The following is a 20,858-nucleotide window of genomic DNA, read 5'->3' as shown; positions in this document are numbered from 1 at the left end:
AGTAGCATAAGTAGATGAAGCAATTACCATAAATTTTTTTGGGGAAAAGTGTTAGCATTTCTGTAGAAAAGGCAATCAAATGAATCTTAATAACACTTGAAACTTAAAATAATTTCAAAACAAATATCATAATATTAAACTCACAATGCAAATAAATAGCTGTTAGAGATTAGGTGGTGGGAAAAGCTGGAAATTAAAGTGTAAGAGAAAGAGAATCATCATTTGTAGTTCGTTGGTCAGTTTAAGGTGTTTCTACTAAATATATATTAGAATGCTTGATAAAACCTTATAAAGTAAGATGCAACTTATCCATATTCAAGTTAGAATTTATTTTTACATATTCATTTTTACATATAAGTTACTTAAGCGTACAGAAAGAACTTTACAGTATTTCTAAATCGAAACGTACAGCAGCGTTTTACCACATACCTCAGAACATCAAGTCCAGAGCATCAGTGTACCTTGCCGACGCCTGACTGCTTTCTCCTCTCCTTGACACGCGTCACCACCTGTTCTCCTTTGTCTTCATCCAAGGTGCACCTTTCAAGAAATATAGTATGGTGCTACAGGCAGCCCCCCACCAGCGAAAGCGAGATTTTAGCTATGCTGGGGACTAAAGCATTATGCGTCAGCCAGAGTGAGTTACCATTGCCAGTGGTTCACAGTTCAGTGCAGGAATAGCTGCTGCCGACGTGGGCATCTGATTTTGCGGTGAATCCTTTGTTGCTGGGACGGAAGTTCTGCAATTGTTTGCGGGTGGTGAGCCTTCAGTATCTTTTCTTGTGACATATGCTGGTTTAAGCCGATCTATGCTTACTGTTTTAGCTTTGCTTCATAATGGAAATTGTGACAACTTTGTCGCCTCGACTGATCACAGCATATGAGCCTTCATATGGCGGCTGAAGGCTTCTTTTCACCACATCTGTTCAAAGAAAAACATGATTGCAGGTGTCACTGCTTGCTTGCCATGAGGTTGATTTGTAGGAGTTAGGAGGGGTTGCATAGCTTTGCAAAGCTTTCCGACAAAAGTCACTGGGTCTGGGGTTTCAGGAGTAGGGCACAGAAATTCTCCTGGGAGGCAAATTGGAGTTCTGTACGCCATTTCTGCTGTGGTTGCTTGTAGATATCCTTCCAAGTGGCTCTGAACCCTAATAAAATTGTAGGCAATACAGCAGTCCACTCATCATTGCTGTGTGCCATGATTGTGGATTTCAGCTGCCAATGAAATCTTTCAACTTGGCCATTTGCAGATGGATAGTATGGAGATGTGCGGTGTCAAGCTGTACCCAGGAACTTAGTTAGTGCATCGAAAAGTGATGATTCAAATTGCCTTCCCTGGTCGGTAGTTAGCCAGAGTGAGGATCCGAATCTGAAGATCCAACCTGCGTAGAAGGCTGCTGCAACAGTCTGTGTGGATATCTAATGGAAATGCCTCTGGCCACTTAGAATGAGTCTTTTATGAGTTACGACCTTTAACCATATGTCAAAAGTGCCTTATGGCCATATATGGCGCAAGGAGCTCTCTATCGTATGAATCTATCATATGTTGTGTTAGAGGTACAATAGTTTTTTTTTTTTTTAGTGAAAAGGAAGAGGTTGCCATCCTTTTCCAACTTGTTGGTGAAGAGCTGCACCCATACCTGTGTCAGAGCATCAACTACAATTGCGAGTGGGGCCTCTGATGAAAAATGGTACAAGATCGTCGCATCTGACAGATCTTTCTTACATTTCTCAAATGTGGTTACTTCCGTCCATGCGATTGGTCTTTTGTCATTTTTTGTCTCTCTCTTTAGGTACGTATTAAGTATTTCTTGAGGTTTTGCAGTTTGCAGAATAAAATGGCGGTAAAAGTGGTTACAGCCGAAAACATCACGGACGAAAACAACGCAAGGCGAAAACGTCATGATACAATACATCGTGAAGAAAGAGAAAAAAATCACAGTTCTAAAACATTGTGGTACAAAATATTGTCGTCGAAAATAAAGCAGTTCAAAAACTTCACAGTTTAAAAACATCGCCATCGAAAATATTGTGGTAAAAAATAAAGTACTTACAAATTATCGCATGACGATAACATCGCAGACATGATTTTTAAGGCTTTAATAATTGCAAATAGATATTCGCATAATGATTTGTGTGCGCAAGAGGGAAAGAAGCAATGCAAAAGCAGAGTTTAAAGTTATAAAAACATTTAGCAAAAATAGCAATAGAAGCTGCCTAAGATTATATACTGTGCAGACATAGAAGACAAAAGTTTTAAACTTAACCAATTTATTAACAATATATATAAAAAATAAAAATACAATAAATAAATTTGATCAATATCAGAAACTTAAAGAGTGTAACATAATCATTGTCAAAAATTACACTTAGCTATTCATTAACTTCAAGGGTTTTTCCTTTAAAGAATATTACACTATTAATGATACAGTAAATATATTACCTAATCTATGAATACTGGCATTCAATACACGAAAAACATATCATGGAACAAAACTATGCGATTAATTTGAATTTCACTTCACTATAAAGGTCTATGCTTTTGGCCAACAAAGCACCTGAAAGAATTAAATTAAACCTTGAATGCACTTGAAATGGTAAAAGCCGCTCACTGTAGTTGCTCACCGGAAATCACAGCTTGAGATTTGACGCCGCTTAATCATGAAACAGGATGCCTCTCGCGGTAGTTGCTCACCGGAAATCACAGCTTGGAAAAACATCGCCTGAAAAACACTTGTATTAAAGATGCTGCCTTCAGCATTTGCTCACTGGAAACCACAACCTGAAATTTGACGTCGCTTAACTTTGGAAACTAGACGCCGCCCCCGGCAGTTAACCACCGGGAACCACAACTTGAAGTCTATCGCCGCCGAATCGTAGAACAGGATGCCGCCCACGGCAGTTGCTCACATTGTCACCACTTTGCAGAATCCAGGAAAAACCATTATGGCCCGGAACCACGGTACTTATTGCTGGATGACACGCATCGCAATAACGTCTTCTAATGAGCGCTGGAACGGCACACCAAGAGCAATGAAACAGGCATTCCATTCCATTTCCATATACTGGACTCAGCCTGCGTGGATTGCAGGTTTTTTTGCCAGTTGTCATCCAATATGGGTTCCTGGAAGTACATAAGCAAAACAAATGTGTCACAGAGATATGATAATAAGAGAAGATGTGGCACATTGCTGCTAAAGAGTGTTACATCGAGGGGTGGTGTAAAACTCAAATCAGATATAAATATGCATTAATAGTTGCAATGAAAAATCAAAAATAAAACATAGTTCTTCAGATAGAAGTTCCAAAGTTGAATCTTGGTTAAATATGAGTATATACAAAATTTACAATATAAGCGTAGAAAACTAAGTCAAAATGTAGAGCCATGTCATGATGGCTAAGGGTTCATGCCATTGGCTGGGGTAGTAAACTTGTGAAAAAACATGTTTTTTAAAAATATCTGCCATTTAAGTAATAAAAACATATTTTTCTGTAATGGGTAAGAGTCCTAGTGAATGGATGTCACAAGAATTTTTCACCAACAGTTCGTGAAATTGCTGCGAAGTCCAAAATTCATGAGCACTGGGCGTGGCTTAGCACAGAGTTCATCAGTCTCAGTAGTGCTTAGTTGACAGGAAATATGAAGTTGTAGTTATTGTTACACACGTTGAATATAATAAAAATAAAAGTAACATATTAAAATAAATCAGAATAAATATGTACAGGTATGTGCAGTCTTTACAGTAGCGCTGAGTATTCCAAAGCGGAGATAGAAATTTTCTAAGTCCTAGGTCACGGGAGGGGTCAACCTCCCAGGCTGTGGCTTCGACAAATGCTGCTTGGTTTTGGGAGATTAAGTAGGATGATTATCGTCTGCATTTAGTGAAAATGCAGCAAAAGGCCGTAGAAATGGGTCTTCTGCAAGGATTTCGTTGTTGAAGGTTTAAAAAAAGTTTAGCTGTCTGCAGTTAAACGCTTTTTGAAAACAGTTTTCATTGCTCTTGTGCAGGAAATCTTTTAAGGTGTCAATTCGTAGATCACTATGCAACACAGAGTTCCTTACATAGTAAGGGGCATTTGTAGTGATTCTCAAGAATTTATTTTGCACAATTTGCAGTTTATTAACGGTGGCGAGTTTTGTCACAGGAGATGCATACGTGAAGATGGGTCTCACAGCAGTCAAATAGATGAGTCGTTTCTTGCATAGATCAAGATTGGAATATTTTTTCTAAGATGGGCAGGAGACAATTTATGACTTTCAGGGCTTGATTCCTGACATTGTTTATGTGCGGTGTCTAGGTAAGCTTATCATTAATAGTGAGTCCGAGGTATTTGGCCTGGCAAACTGTGGGAAGAGTTTCATTAAACAGCAGAAGGTTGTTATTTACAGGGCGGCTTAGTTTTCTTCTTCTGATGAGCAATAGTTGCGATTTATTTGCATTAATTTTGATCTTCCATTTACTACACCAGTTTTCGATGTATGGAGTAAATTTCTGTAGGACTTTGATGGCATGGTTGAAGTTTGCTGATTTCACAGCAATTGCTGTGTCGTCGGATTGACAGGCAAAGATGGAGTTGGAAGAGTTAATTTTGGGAAAATCTGCAGCGTAGAAAATATACACGGTGGGACCTAAAACACTGCCTTGTAGGATGCCGCTTTTAATTTTTCTTTCAGTAGAGAGATCATCGTTGGCACAGACTTTAAAGTTCCTGTCAGTGATGAACGAGTGGAGGATGTGAAGGAGTTCGTGTTCAAAGTTGAAACTCATTAGCTTGATAATTAATCCCTCAAGCCAGATGCAGTCGAAGGCTTTTGCCATGTCCAACATGAGGATAGCTACATTTTGTCTGTTATGGAGCCGAACCTGCAAATTCGATGGTGCATACCAGTTGTTCAGTAGTTGAGAGATTTATTCTAAATCCGAATTGCTCCGGAGGAAGTGCATCTAGGTGGTGTTGGATTCTGGAGAGTATGATATGTTCAGAAATTTTACTGAGCACTGGTAGAAGGCTAATTGGTCTGTAGCCGTCGGTCTGGGTGTGATTTTTTCCAGGCTTCGGGATCATGACAATTTTTGCAGTTTTCCATACAGTCGGAAAATAACAGTTAGTCTGTACTGCATTAGAAATACGGTGACTTTGCAGATAAAGTTAAGAGGCAGTAAATTAATAGATTTATTAGTAATTCCATAAATTCCTGGAGCTTTTCTGGGTTTGAGTTCCTTGATTATTGCAGATACTTCCGCTGGAGTAGTGAGCGGGATTAGATTATTAACAGTAGGGGAGTTAAGCCATTCTTGAATTTTGATGAGAGTTTCTTGTTCAAATTTTGCATCACAAGGTGTTAAGTTAGGCGAGAAATGCTCTTCCAAATATGTAGCGAAGGAGTTCACTTTTTCTTGATTCGTTATGGCAGGGCTTCCATTGTGCATAATGGGTCTGTTCGTTGCGTACAGACCCATTATGCACAATGGAAGCCATCCTGAGTATTGAGATTGGAGTTTTTTATGGCCCAAATTTCATTTTTGAAGCTATTAATTTCGTATTTAATTTCCTTGCCAAGCCAATTAATCACTCTTTTAATTTGCGGGTCCCATGTCAGGTGATATTCTTTGCGGAGCTTATTGCATTGCCGCATCTTGTCATGTGTGCTGCGGGGGAGGCAAAAAGCATTTTCCTTTGAGCTGAGATGTTCAGTAGCCTCCGTAATTGCCTCCTGGATGGTCTGCATTGCTTTGCTTATTGCATTATCGATGCCATTCTTGTCATTAAGATTACCTAAAGCCAGATTGCTTGTCAATAGAACGTTTTGAAAAAGCGTCCATTCAACTTTGGTGCAATACTTGTCTTGTTTCTTTGTTATTCCTAAATATGCCAAAACAGGAAGATGGTCAGAGGAAAGTTCATGTTTGACGTCTAATACCATAGGAAGCATCGTTATGGAAAGTGCAACACCCAGAATGTCAGAAAATTCGATTCGTTCCGGTCTATAGGTGTAGTCGTCCGGCACATAGATGGAAACCGGATTATTGATAATAAAGTTATGTAAAACGTTGCCATTTAAGTTTGATCTTCAGCAGTTCCAAGCAACATTTTTAGCTTTCAAAATCTCCAGCTAGAATTGTAGGTAAGTTAGGAGGTAAGAGATTATTTAATATTAAATCTGTAAGCTTATTATTAGGAGGGTTGTAGCACACAGTAAAATACAATTTGTTGAATGTTGTTAGCACAACACATATGGTGACAACTTCTATATTAAAGTTTCTTGATGCACAAATTAAACATGAAGAAAAGATATTTTTAACATATATACAGACACCACCACGATGACTAGTCCTATCACATCTGTAGTCTCTAAAGTTTGCGATTTTGAGCCTGTGGTACATTTGTTCATGAGTTTCTGTAACTAATGCAATGTCCATATCATGATCTTGAATGAAATGTTGAAATTCTAAAAATTTAGTATTAAGTCCATTCACATTCCAAATGCAGAGTTTAATGAGAGTAACACTTGTGGGCCGGTTATCCATTATTTGATGCTATCTTCAGTTGTGTTTTTATTATGTGCTACTTGTTTAAACAGTAGGGGTAACCTTGAGCTCTTAATCAGTGCGACAAACGTTTTTAATTTATGAAGCAATGGCTTAGCTTCCGTGACACTTTCGGGAGCCAGTCCTGAAGTGAGGGCATTTGAGTATGATTTGTTTGTAACAAATCTATCCGTGTAAGATTTTTGCACAGCAGCTTTTGGCTTGGGAAACTTTATACACCCTCTATAGTTCGCCGTGTGACCGACTTCATTACAATTGGCACATTTAGGAGGTGTATCCTTGGATATTGTGCACATAGAAGATTGGTGGTTTTCACCGCATTTAACGCAGCGAGCAACATGATTACAGTGACTTTGAGCATGGTGAAATCCTTGACAGTGGAAGCACTGCAGGGTGCCCGCTCTTATATCTCTCCACTGCAATCTTCATGCCAACCATGAATTTTTCATGATAAATTTCACTGCTCTTCTCTTTCTTCTCCAGCGTGACAAGAAATAATGACAAGAAGCAATTTAATTATTGCCATTATTTCTTGTTCAAATGTCTTGTAAGTACTGAACGAAAATTAATGACTACGGGAAATTTTGTCGCTTACGGAGACGTTTTCCAGAATTGGTTAGCACTCGGGATAATTGAAAAAGTACCGGATAAGAATAAATATAGGGGTGTAGATTATTTACCTCATAGAGTGGTTGTTAAAGAAAATAGTAACATGAGTATAAGACCAGTGTTTAACGCAAGTTCTCATTCGCCTGGTTACCCATCAATGAACGATTGTTTATCTACAGGACCAAATTTAATTGAAATTATTCCTTTGATTCTTAATCGGTTTCGCAAGAATTACGTTGGTGTTACTTCAGATATAGAAAAAGTGTTCTTGCAAATATATGTAAGGGAAAAAGATCGAGACTTTTTGAGATTTATGTAGCTCAGTAGGAATAATCAAGAGCAAGTTGAAATGTATCGGCATAGAAGGGTAGTTTTGGGTATTACGTGTAGTCCGTATTTATTGGCCGCTACAATACAGTATCATTTGAGTGTAGTTCCCAAAAGCTTAAGTCATACAGCGGAGATATTGAAAACATCCTTTTACGTAGATAACTGTGTAGCTAGTATGGATTCAGAAATAGAAATGAGAAAGTTTGTAAATGAATCACAAATAATTATGGCTTCGGGTCATTTTAATTTAAGATTCTGGAAATCCAATATAAGAAGTGTTGTGCCAGAGGAATATTCTTCCATGGAAGGAGATGTGTCTGTTTTGGGCCTTGTATGGCATACAGTTACAGATACCTTATCTTGCAAAATAAGTCAAGATATAAAATTGGATGACCCAGTTACTAAAAGACTAGTTTTAGCAGTAGCTCATCAGGTGTTTGACGTTATAGGACATACGGCTCCTGTAATGTTGATTACAAAACTAATTTTACAGGAAACTTGAAATTTAAGTCTTAAATGGGACGATGTTCTTCCCAATGAATTAACCCAAAAAGTTTAGGTTTTGGCATAAAAAGTTATACTTGCTATCCAGTATCCAAATACCTAGATAGGTAGGTCTCAAATCTATTAATGAAGATGTGAGTATACATCTCTTTTGTGACAGTAGTAAAAGTGCGTAAACTGCATGCATCTTTTTAAGAGTACAGAGTGGCAGAAAGGTAAAGGTTAGTTTGGTACACGCAAGATCGAGAGTAGCGCCTTTAAAACCTATTACGATTCCTCGATTAGAACTTCTTGCTTGTAATATTGGTTCTAGGTTATTGTCTTCAGTTATTAATGATATTGGCCTACATGAAGTTCGTATTCACTGTTGGACTGACTCCTCGACGGCTTTAAGTTGGATACGGCGAAATCAACGTTGAGGAGCATTCGTTTTTAATCGTGTACAGGAAATCAGGTCTTTGACTCCCCCACTGTATGACGACATGTCCCTGGTAGTCTCAGTCCTGCTGACCTACTTTCTAGAGGTTGTTATGCAGATCAATTAATAGAACGAAAATGGTGGGAGGGACCTGATTGGTTATTGAAAGATGATGCAAATTGGCCTAAATCTAATGATGAACCAGATGAGGATTTAGTTAATTCAGAAATATGTAAGACAATTATTGTTATGTTGGTAAAGAATGATAATTGTATTGAATGGTACTATAAGTATTTCTCATCATTTAAGAAAATTGTAAGAATGTTATCATGGATATTCAGATTTTATAATAATAGCAACCATTCTAAGGATTTGACTGTATCTGAAATAGAAAGGGGAGAAATAGTTTTAATGTAATTAATACAAAAAGAGTCGTTTAATGGTGAAACAGATGATAAGCTAAGACGACTCGGACCATTTGTCGATAGTCAGGGTCTAATAAAGCTAAGTCTAATGTTGCTTATCGTGACGACTCTAGCAGCTTTAAGTTTCCCATCATATTACCTTCTGAATATTCAGTAGTCAAATTATTGATATTAAGTGCCCACAAAGATTTGTTGCATGCAGGTACTACATTGCTGATGTTGCATTTAAGAGAAAGATACTGGATTTTAAAATCACGTAAAACTATAAGGAACTGCATAAGAAAATGTGTAATATATAAGAGAGTTAAGGCTAAAAGAGGTGAAACAGTCCCAGGTGTTTTACCAAATGATTAGGGTTCGTGATTCAGCCATTTTTGAAATCATGGGATGTGATCTTGCAAGACCCTTGCATTTAAAGGATGGACAAAAATCATATATTTTACTCTTCACCTCTGCACATTTTTTCAGGCTTTAAGACGTTTTATTGCACGCCGTGGATGCCCTACCACCATATATTCCGATAATGGGACAAATTTTGTGGGTGCAGAGAGAGTTCTGCAAATCATCGACTGGGACTGCCTCTGCTCTAAGGCTGCTGAAAAGAGAATACAATGGAAATTTAATCCTCCATCCACTGCTTGGTGGGATGGATGATGGGAGCGTTTAATACAAATTGTAAAACAAATATTGAGAAAAATTTTAGGCCGTGCTTCTCTTGGTTATTAAGAGTTACTCACCGTTTTGTGCGATTGTGAAAGAATTGTCAACTCAAGACCACTTATGTACGTGTTTGACGATATTGAAGATCCCTTGCCTTTAACTCCGGAAATATTTCTGCATGAAACTCCACAGTCGGGTGTACCTGATATTGACAATGTGGACAAAGAAAAATTGAGTAGAAAAGCAAAGTATCTCCAGAGAATGAGAGAATTGTTAAGAGTGAGATTTCGCTCTGAGTATCTAGGGCAGTTAAGACAGCAGTCTACCAGAAATTACAAAAATAAACCTCTCTCTGTAGGAGAAATTGTCTTGCTGGAGGATCAAAATAAAAATCGTGCATATTGGAATTTAGCACGCGTTATTCTGGTGATCCCTGGTCGAGATGGCAACATAAGAGTTGCTGTTGTAAAATGTAATAATTCAGAGTTCTTGAGAACAATACAGAGATTGTTTAGATTGAAATTGGATAATATAATAGATAATACTCAAAATGATCAAGTTCCTTTCACCACCAGTAGTGGTAGAGTTGTAAAATCACAAATAATGTAATTCATGTCTTTGAGTTATTATGATTTATTTTGTATTACTCATCAGTATTAATTTTGTTTTCAAGTAATATGATTTAAGTATTAAGTAATTTTCTTTGTTAAATAACACTCATTTATATTGATGTAAGTTTTATGTTTTGAGTGTGTAGCCATCCACTCAAAAAGTGGGAGAATTGTGGCGACAGACTGCTTTCTGTAGCAACCCTAAGGAATTCGTCTGTCACGAGGATCACTTGCGCAGATGCATTATGTCTATGTCTGCTTTCCTGTTTGATAGTTAGTTGCATTTAAGATTTTGTAGAATAAGAAATGTCGTGAAAAATAAATGTTGGTTTTTTAAAAAGTGTTGACTTAGATTTTCGAACCTATAAATTACTTGTTAAGCAACAAGTACTTTAAAATAGGGCTTCTCATCATCTGGCAACCTCCGCCCCACAAGATGGCTACTAATTGGTTTCCCTGTTTCTTGCTGGGAGAGGTCTTAACATCCATACCCTGGGGTGTTCTGCAGTTTCTTTCTATGTGGCCTTCAGTACTGCAGTTCCAACACTTTCATGTTACTTTCATGTTTTGTTTCATGTTACTTCTATTTCGCCTCAAGGCATTGACTTGTTTAGTTAAATTGTTTAGACGAGCAGTCAGTTGATCCACTGGCTCTTGTGCTTGAGTGGCTCTGATTGGGTGGTGATCTCTGCGAGTTCCTTGCCGGGCTGCCTTGAATTTCATGGCGTACACCAGAGTGCTTTTTAAGTTCTTGGCATCCACCATTCATAGAGCCTTCTGTATTTCAAGATCCTGGATGCCATAGATAAAGTACTGCAGGTACAAGATTTCTCTCGTTTCTCTTGGGCACTCTGTAAAGGCAAGGTTGGACAGCTTTTCAACATCCGTGGCGAGCTCCTGGAGTGATTTGGTAGGCTTCTGTTGGCAGGATTTTAACTGAAGTCTACTGTAATCTTTCAAACTTTTCTCCCCAAAGTGCAGCTCCAGTGCGCCGGACAGAGCTTCAAAAGCTAGTCTTTGGTTTTCTGGGAGAGTTAAGACTATCTGCCGTGTCTGTTCTCAGAGAAGCAACGAGATGACAGGCCTTATCTTGGAAATACCATTCATTCGCTTCTTCCACTATTGAGAATTGCGTCTTATACACTTGCCAAGAAGTCTTCCCATCATATGTGGATAACTTCAGGGAGGGACGAGCAGCCATGGGTAAAAATTTAAAACCATCAGAATTGCATCCTACCATTGCTACGGATTTCTTTAGGGTATCAACTTCTTTAGCGGCTGCAGAAACACTGTCATCAATTTGTTGTTCCAAGGCAGAAACTGTCTCTTCTATATGCTCTTTTACAGAAGAAACTCTTTCTTCTATTTCTTCTTTTACTGAAGAAACTCTTTCTTCAATTTGATCTTTTACAGAAGAAACTTTTTCTTCAATTTGTCTGACCTTATTTTTGATAGTGTCTATTTTGTCTTCCATAGCCTTGAATTTATTTTCTATTACACTGGTAATTTCTCTTGCCATAAATTGACTAAAGTTTTCTTCCATCGCTGTTGTGATTTGCATGCAAAACCCCACTCCTGACCCCAAAAAGTGTTGCATGCGTATGAGTTCGTAATAAATAGAATGCACAAGTCCAATGAAAAGTGAATAAAAATTTATTTATATCACAAAAAATAAAACAAAATGCTTAAATTTCCTCAGATATTCATGCAATATTGTAATATCTCACAAAAGTTATCTTTTAAACTACTAAAAACATTCAACAGAATTAATTCAAAATAGAGAAAGCTAATCTGATTTCACTGCGAATTCGCTACAGTGAACAACAACAGCTTTCTAAACATAAAACAAGTACTGAATTGAGATGTCTTCCTCCTTTTATAAGCTTTTTAAATCACGCATGAGCATTTTCTTGTATTTTCTCGATTTTTCCCAAAAAGCAAAAGCGTACAATTACGAGATATCTATTTATTAAACCCGCATGCTCCTGTATTTTTCATTTTCCCGCCTAGCTTTCTCTTCAAGTAAGTTGTGTGCAGCATTGCACCTGGAAATGAAACAATTCTATTTAAAAATAGGTAATTTAATGTAAAAACTGTAACAATAAGATGGTACAAAGGGCTATTGAACACCCTAGAAGGAAACTGAAAAACAAAAAGAAGTTTCATTTTAAAAATTGCTTTTTATAGGTTTATTTCATTTAGGTGGAGCCTGGAGTAGTTTGATCATTTTGAAAATATATCTTCTGTGATCCAAGACATCCCACAAATACTAGAAATTTAAATTCTGTTTAATAAAAGTTTATATTTTCGTGTAAAAAATGAAAAATGAATGAGAATGGAAATTCTGATAGTGGTAGTAGAAGTTCTGATCTTAGAACCTGTTAAAATTTACTGAGCAAAATAGAAAATTCTTCAGATTTTTACATATTTTCTGATGATAATGTTAGAGACAGCTATCATTTTTTGCAAAAATTAATGAAAAAATTTCCATCTACCTCACTAAGGTTACTATTTCTTGGTACCCCAACTAGTTTCATGAATGTCAATGACACTGTGAGATTTACAATTCTTGGAGCAATTTTTGATGGTAATGTTTATAAATATGGTTTATATTGAAAAACTAATTATTATACTTGAACAATCATATCAACAAAATAGATTGTATCCAATTTCAGATAGAAAATAGTGGAAGCCATAATAACAAATGAAATTCATGTGTTTTTCATTCTGGACATCCTACAAGATATTTAAAAATAAAAATCCTGAGAATTGTTATGCCTGAATTTAAATATATCATACTGATTTGAAATATTGACTGAATTATAAAAATTTCAAGATGTGCCAAGCATACGAAATGTCCCTCTATGTAAAATCAGTTTACTACTTATTCTAGCATGTGTGGAAAATGACAACTTCAGAAAAGTAATGAAAATACTCCTATATATATTTTTTATTTCTGACAAGAAGTGATTTTTCCCGTATATTTTGTTTATAAATGCAATTGTGTATTTTCTGAAATTAAAAAATAACATAATTTATGAATTTTTTATAATTTTATTTAGTTGAGAATTGATTATGCATCCAACCAGTTAGGTAATTAATCAAAAATCAAAAAATTCATTTTTGATTTTTTAACTACTGAAATTTCTGGAAGCAAAATTTAGGCATTCATTTTATCTTTTTAGTTCAGTTAGGAAGACAACTTCATTTTATACCTACCAATTTTATTGGAAAGAAATACTTAATGTGAGAAGAGTACAAAGAAGTGTGCTGTTTCCCAAGAAGCTGATTGAAAAGAATTTTCGTGGAAAAAATGCTTTTTATAGGCTTTTAGTCTATTGAGGAAAAGGCCGATTTAATCATTAAAAAAATACATATTGTCTGTTACGTAAAATACCATGCTTGTGAGCGAAAAATCCTCTAACTGCCTCTAAATAAGAGTTCAAGTGAAAAGATGAAGCACACATATCACACTTTTGATTTAAAGTCAGAGATATATGACAGATGCTAAGAATGTTCAATCTTAATATGAAAGAGACGTGTGAAGAGCCAATCATGGTTGTGAATCAGGCCTCTTAATTAGTTGAATTATAAATAAGGAAAGGGCATTATTGAAGAATATTTAAAAGTGAAACTGCAGCAAACGTACAAATGTTGAGAATGAATAAATCATGTAGCATTTGCTTCATCAGTCTTCCCAGACACCCCCTTCCCAGTAAATCATGATAATGTAAACTATGGTGTTTAGTTAATTGATAATATTCTTATGAGTCGTATTGCTTTACAGACTAATTGATTTCTTGTTAACATATTCACTTTGTCACAAATCTATATACTACTTGAGATACGCCTGCACATAAAAAAAAAGAGACATTACATGTCTTTGATAAATCTACATATATTTATTATCTATGATAAGGATGGTTATAAGGTATTTAAATTTATGGGATCCTTAATTTTATCAGAAACACTAGATATAATTATCATAAGAATATTATCAATTAACTAAACACCATAGTTTATTCATATATGATAAAGTATATCAAGTAAGTGTTATAAGCGTAAGGTTTTGCATTATGTATGCTTTAATTTATTTGATATGATTAAAATACATTTTTTATTTACATAATGTCAAGTTTAATTTATTTTACATTATAGGATGATGAAGAAATAAGTTCAGAACTTCGAAATTCCCCAGAATTTCAAGAATTGATGATGTTAAAGAAGATACAGAAGGAGAAACTTAGGTCATGTGGTTTGGCTCAGCATTTTGGCTATAAAGTAAATTATACATTCCTTTAATTAGTTGTTAATCAGTTTCATTTTGGGTTTGGAAGATGACTATTTCTCAGTATGCAGTTAAAATGAGTACTATTCTTTTACCTATTTTTAGTGTTGTCGGTGCAAAACTGATCCTATTATAGGAGTACGGTGGCATTGTACAGAGTGCAAACCACCTATGAATATTGATTTCTGTGAGGATTGTGTTGAGTGGTATGTTTATCATTTTCTATTTTTTTTTCAATATTTAATGTTATAGATCTTTTTTTTAAAAAAAATTGTTTCATATATTTGTGAACTTTTTTTTTTTTTTTTTTTTTTTTTTATGTGGTCAGAGTATAAATATTCAGTATAATAATTCTTTCAATAAAGGTTTTCATTTTAGAAGCTGTACATGCTACTTTACTTTTAAAAATTTTACATATTTGCTTGTACCTCAAAACGATAGAATAAATCATGTAGCATTTGCTTCATCAGTCTTCCAAGACACCCCCTTCCCAGTAAATCATGATAATGTAAAACATAAGCAAAATATTTAATATTACCCATTTTTGCAAAGTAATTTTGTTGCCAAGCCACCTGATAAAAATATCAATGAATCCAAGCCAGTTGATGTTTCAAATCATACTTAGGTAAATACTAAAATGTTTAATTTTTTAAATTGACTAGTTCACAAATTTAAAAGGGCAAACAGTAAGTACTGTTGAATTAGAGATATCCAGTTAGTAATGAGTTGCCGCTCCTTTGTCATTGTAGTGGTTGCCACACGACGATACATGGATTCAACAAGTTTACAGAAGTGCTTCAGAGGTTCATCTTCTAGACTTTCCCCTAAATTAATTAAATGTTCATGGGGATGATGTACTTGTCACATTTTATTCAGGGTATCTTAAAAATGTTTAATAAGATTTAAATATGGTCTTTTCAGTGATCAATTCTATAGGGAAATTTTAGTAGAATGTTTCTCAAACCATGCAGTAGTCAACTGGGTTCTCTGACAAAAGTCATCCAGATTGCAAAAAAACATCAAGGTATCTAAGTGATCATCTCACAGATTCACATACTTAGATACAGATAGGATGCTTGAACCAAAAGTTCAGCACATTGCTAAGAGAAAATACATCATATCATCACTGAGCTGTGATGGTCTTTTACAATTCCAACCTGATATGATGGATCTATGACTTTATGAGACACACACATTGTTAGCCTACCATTAATGTGATGCTGTCAGAATAGAGAATCATTATTCCATGTTACTCACTTCTAGTTGTCAATGGTCTAGGCATAGTGTCCTGAGACCCATGTAAGTCATTGTCCTCTCATGGGTCATAGACTTCTGATGCCTATATGGTGGAAGGAGCACTGCTGAGTTCATCTACCTATTGCCATCTTTCAGTTAGGTGGTCACTTGAGTTAAGGTTTGGTGTTGCTTGCTACATATGATACAGCTAACTCTGAAGATCATGATCATTCAAGGTTGCTTTTCCCATGCAGTTGACCTGATTACTCTTTCTTTTCCCACTATCTGTATCCTTTCACCATACTGCTGATATCATGAAACAAGAAAATCCCAATTCTCAAATTTCTGAAATTGAATGGTACATGCATTGAGCACCTATTATTTGCCCCTCATTGAAAATGCGTAAAACACAAGATTTATCTATATATATCGAATGGCAACATCATTGCATGAACAGAAATGGACAACCAATACAACACTTTTGCATAGCACTGTCTACTTCTAAGTCAGTATATTACATAAGTCATTTTCACTTTTAAAAATGCTATAGTCCCATCCTTTTTTATTTATCTTTTAAAGTGTAATACTTTATCAGCATGGTTTGTTTTAAGTTACTATAAACAAATTTATATATTTCAAAGTTACTATAAACAAAAATGTTTATAATTAGCATAAAAAGTTTATCCTACTTATGAATATAATGCTAATTTCTCATTAAAAGTTTTTCTCTTCTCTTGTCAAAAATATTTAACTTATATTTCTAAATATAAAATCCTTTATATGTCTTTAGACTTTACTCTAAAAAATAATCAGCTTCCATGAAAAAAATTCCTTTTTAATAATAATCTGCAACTTCTTAAGTATACTATAGTTCTATCAAATTTTACCTTCAAATGTTTAGCTAGAATGAGTTATATACTGATATCTTACCTATAAATCCTTGCTTTGAATGCTGTGATATTTTTTAAATATTTTGCTTTATACCAGGGTATCTTAAACTGTGGGTTGCGACTACCATGAAGGTCGTGGGACCTGCAGCAGAGGTCGCCAAAAATTTTAGCAGTTTTGATATTTCTTTAACTAATTATAATAATTTTTACACAATGTATCTTAAAATAGATACAAAGATAAGATAATACAGACAAAAGGAAAACGAAAATGTTTTGATGCATTCTTTTTATAATATAAACGTTCATTTTACTTGCTTTGCACGTGACGCTGCCATTTCGTTTGTTACTTTTTTAAATGGTAAATGGTTTAAAATTTTCACATTGTTCTATGTCTTAAAATTAGAAATTAAAGTTAATGACCTAAGACTGCAATAGTATATTAAAGTACAAGTGAAAAAATTGACAGTTTAACTCACACATGTGTCGGATTAGCGCAATGCTTATGGGATCCTGTCAGAGCCAGATTTAGACTTGATAAGGTCTCCTAAGCTATTTGAGATATGGGGCCCTTTATAAGTATGTTATAATATATTTTAATACTATTTATACTATATTTTAATTTTTTGAGGGGCCCTAAGCTTGTGTAGCTTATATGGAAATCCGGTCCTGGGTCCTGAAGTCGAGAAAAAAATCTCAGTGATAAAAAGGGATCGCGACTGAAAAAAGTTTAAGAAGCCATGCTTTATACACGCATGCAGAGAGAGAGAAGGGTTTGAAAAAAACTTTATTGTCCATTTGATATAAAATACTGAATGAATAATATAGTTTTATGGTTCATGATACTTTCTTAATATTTGGTGTTTTCAGAAACACAAAATAATTCTGCAAGGAAATTGAAAAATTAATTCTTAATAAAAAATTAATAAAGCATTTGCTTGCTGCTTAGCACATATATAAATACACTCTGTCACAAAAATATATATATATATATGTGTGTGTGTGTGTGTGTGTGCCCAGAAGAAATTGCCAAATTCACAAAAAACTCGGCAAGTATGTAATCTGGTAAAAGATACGTAAATGATCAAAATTTCGATTCCAGTGAGAGACAAGGATAAGTATGCTATGCACATATGAGATGTGTAACTGTGAGAATCTGAAAGCATGATTGCTTTTGCCATAGGGCTATTCAAACGAATTTGTCGACTTAGATGGGTGGTATTGTGACTAGAGATGCCTCTGAGACATAACACAAATGAGTGTGAGGATTGTGCAAGCAGAAGAGCAGGCACTTCTGCACCAGCAACATTCCTAGCATCGATTTGCCATCATTTACCACCTTCCAGGCATCCAGTCGAATCAAGGGAAACCATTCAAAGATGACTGGCTGACACTGGTATGTGCTACCGACATCCATTACAACGTTTTTCATATACCTGTTGGGTGCATGGCGCTCAGGAGCACGACATTCTTTCCTTCCCCCCTTGGTAAGACGTGTTATATTGTCATTCTTAGCAATCTTACTAGAAAAGAGCTCATCGCATATATTTTTGAAAGAATAAGGTACTTCTCCTTTTGAACGATTTATTTTGCCAATGTAGCCTATCCCTGAATTCCTCATTTCTATTACTAATTTCAGCAGTTCCATCAAGAGAAAAGCTGCATGGTTACCTACTGTTTCTCCAGCTGGTCTTTTCAAATTTTCTCAAATAGGGAAATCTGTTCAGTAAATATTTTGACCTCACATCAGTAGCAAGCCAAAATTTAATGTCAAATTCGTCTGGCTTTTTAGGTATATACTGAATAAATCGGCATCGGATCTTCATGGGAAATTGTTCATCCACTGTTATATTTTCGCCCAGTTTATAACATTTTAAGCAGTTTTCAATAAAAGTATTCCAAATATCCAAAACAAGGGCAAATGGATCAGTCTTTGGGATCTCGATCTAAATTCTTATTTTCCTTTTCTGTTTCGCAAACAAGTTCTCCATCAGACAAATTGGATTCACTTGTTTCAGTAAAAACAATCCAGTCCTTGTCGGATAAACTGGATGTAATTTCGGTATGAAATTCTTCATCAGGTTCAGTTTCTGAAACAGAATTATTATCAGAAAGATCATCACCGTTCACATAATTCTAGTGTTAAGATGCTTATCGCTGACCCCACATCATAGGCATTGTCAACTGGAGTTTTGTCCAATGCGGGCAAGCTGGAATGTTACCGCCATCGCTGAAGATCACACGCCACCAACTGGGGATGTGTGATCTTCACCGATGAATCCTGATTTGGTCTTGGTGGTAATGGCAAATGCACATGCGTGTGGAGGCAGCCAGGCCAGCTGTCCGATCCAGCATTTGTTGTCAAGCGGCATACAATGATTACAAAAGGTGTGACAATGTGGGGAGAAACTTGTTAAAACACATAATCATCTCTAGTCATCCTTCAAGGCACTATGATGGCTGTCAGTTATGTGGACTGGTTGTACTGCCTATGCTATCAAGTCGTCCAGGTGCCATTTATCAGTAAGACAGCGCTTGTCCACATACTGCATGACTCTCCCAACAGTGTCTTCAATGATATGACATTCTCCCATGGCCTGCCAGGTCACCAGACCTCTTGCCAATAGAGCATGTTTGGGGCATGCTTGGAAGGCAACTGAAGGCGTCCTGGAATATCTGTGAATTAACTGCCCAGTTACAAAGATTATAGTGTGACCTTCTACAGGGGGTCATAGGTGACCTACTTGATTCGATGCCACAGCATGTTTCGGCTTTTATAGCTGCTAGAGGTGGCTACACTTCTTGCTAATTTGTAACCTTTTTCATGCCATAACTTCTTTATAAAACAATCTTTTGTTCTGAATTTGTGTTCATTTGTTAATCTCCTTACACATTGCATATATGTTAAGTTCCATGACAGTAGTTCATTTCCTTCTGGGTGCATATATTTTTTGTGACAGAATGTATTTTATATTTTACATACACACACACACATATATATATGTGCGTGTGTGTAAAATATAAAATATGAAACAAAATTATTAAACTTAATTGCAACCAATTGGCAATGTACCTTTAAATTTATAAATTTTAATTAAACACATTCTCGCATCAAGGATATGCTTTGCATCATTTTGCAATGCTCTGCAGCATATTATGTCACTCTTTACCTGAAATTTCTGTGCAATGTAAAATCTTTAGCCCAATCGGCTGCTCAGGATTTCCAGTTTATAAATATGACTGCTGTTAGTATGTTAGTACACGTCACCTTTTCTTGCCTGCTGTTGCTTGAATAAACCATGTCTCTTGCTTCATCTTTTTTTGTCTACTGTTTAAAAAAAAAAAAAAAGGTGAGTGCATATTTAAAAATTTTTTGGGGAGCAGATTGGCCCCATTATGCTGTGCTACTCAATATGATGTTTGAATTCCGTTAATTGTCACATAATAAAGATATATTGTGATTACTCAATGATTTTATGGTTATAAAAGTTCAAGACTTCTATTATGTCATCTGCATGTATCTCGCATCTATTACTGCTTCGACCACGACTAAAAAGAAAAACATGCCATGAATGTGAACCTCTGAATTATCACCTTATATGTATATGTATGGTATATGTATGATACAAATATATCTTAACTGAAAATAGATTATAAATTGAGTTACCTTATATGTAGTCATTCTTTTTCTTACAGGCATATTCATATTTAAAAACCTAGATTCTGTATGATGATTTTTATACTTTTTAATTTTTTTTAATTTATCCTGATTTTTATATTTCAGTATGCATGAAATTGGACAGCATACTGCAGATCATAGGCTAGAAGCTATACATCATGCAAGCACTGGATTTCTCGATCGCGATTATATGCATTTCTTAGGAAATGATTACAACTATCTGGATCCTAACTATATGCCAGCTACATAGTTTACAAATATATATGACATATGTAAATAACTGTGAATAAAGTTTTATTATTATTTCCCCCCGTCATTAGGGTGTAGACAGTTACAGAAAATAGATATACAATATTGAAATACCGTAAATGACTTACCACATATGGATGTTAAAATACTCATTATCTTTAACTTACTTTGTAAAACAGTTTTTGTGACATATTTAGGTAGGTATATTAATATACTAATGAACGAGGGATTAGTTTATTTATGGCAAAGTTATTTAAGGGTTGTCTGCTTACAAAAGGGTGTCTTTATGCATTTTATGAGAGCAACTGACTTTATACAGTTTGTTCAGAAACCCCTATAAAGGTTTAAAAGTAATGAAATAAAAATAAATTACTTCCTTCCCAATGTGGTACATGATGCAATTTTCCGTAT

At 35.4% G+C, this 20,858-nt stretch overlaps 1 protein-coding gene across 1 annotated transcript in view; it reads left to right on the top strand.

The window, feature by feature from the left end:
- Positions 1–20,514, top strand: part of Atac1 (Ada2a-containing complex component 1) — an 89,767-nt gene extending 69,253 nt beyond the window's left edge. Inside the window, exons 6-8 of the mRNA XM_035361066.2 lie at positions 14,267–14,389; positions 14,502–14,602; positions 20,304–20,514. Of these exons, the coding sequence (XP_035216957.1) occupies positions 14,267–14,389; positions 14,502–14,602; positions 20,304–20,448 (369 nt within the window). The 3' untranslated portion in view covers positions 20,449–20,514. The remainder of the gene's footprint in view (positions 1–14,266; positions 14,390–14,501; positions 14,603–20,303) is intronic.
- The last annotated feature ends 344 nt before the right edge of the window (positions 20,515–20,858 follow it).

The sequence above is a fragment of the Stegodyphus dumicola genome, chromosome 1 (genome assembly GCF_044657685.1).
Source record: "Stegodyphus dumicola isolate Sdum_Otavi_A_Nest chromosome 1, ASM4465768v1".
In the NCBI taxonomy this organism is placed as follows: Eukaryota; Metazoa; Arthropoda; class Arachnida; order Araneae; family Eresidae; genus Stegodyphus; species Stegodyphus dumicola.
Note: the sequence above shows the minus strand (reverse complement) of the source record. Positions and strands in the feature narration are given on the sequence as shown.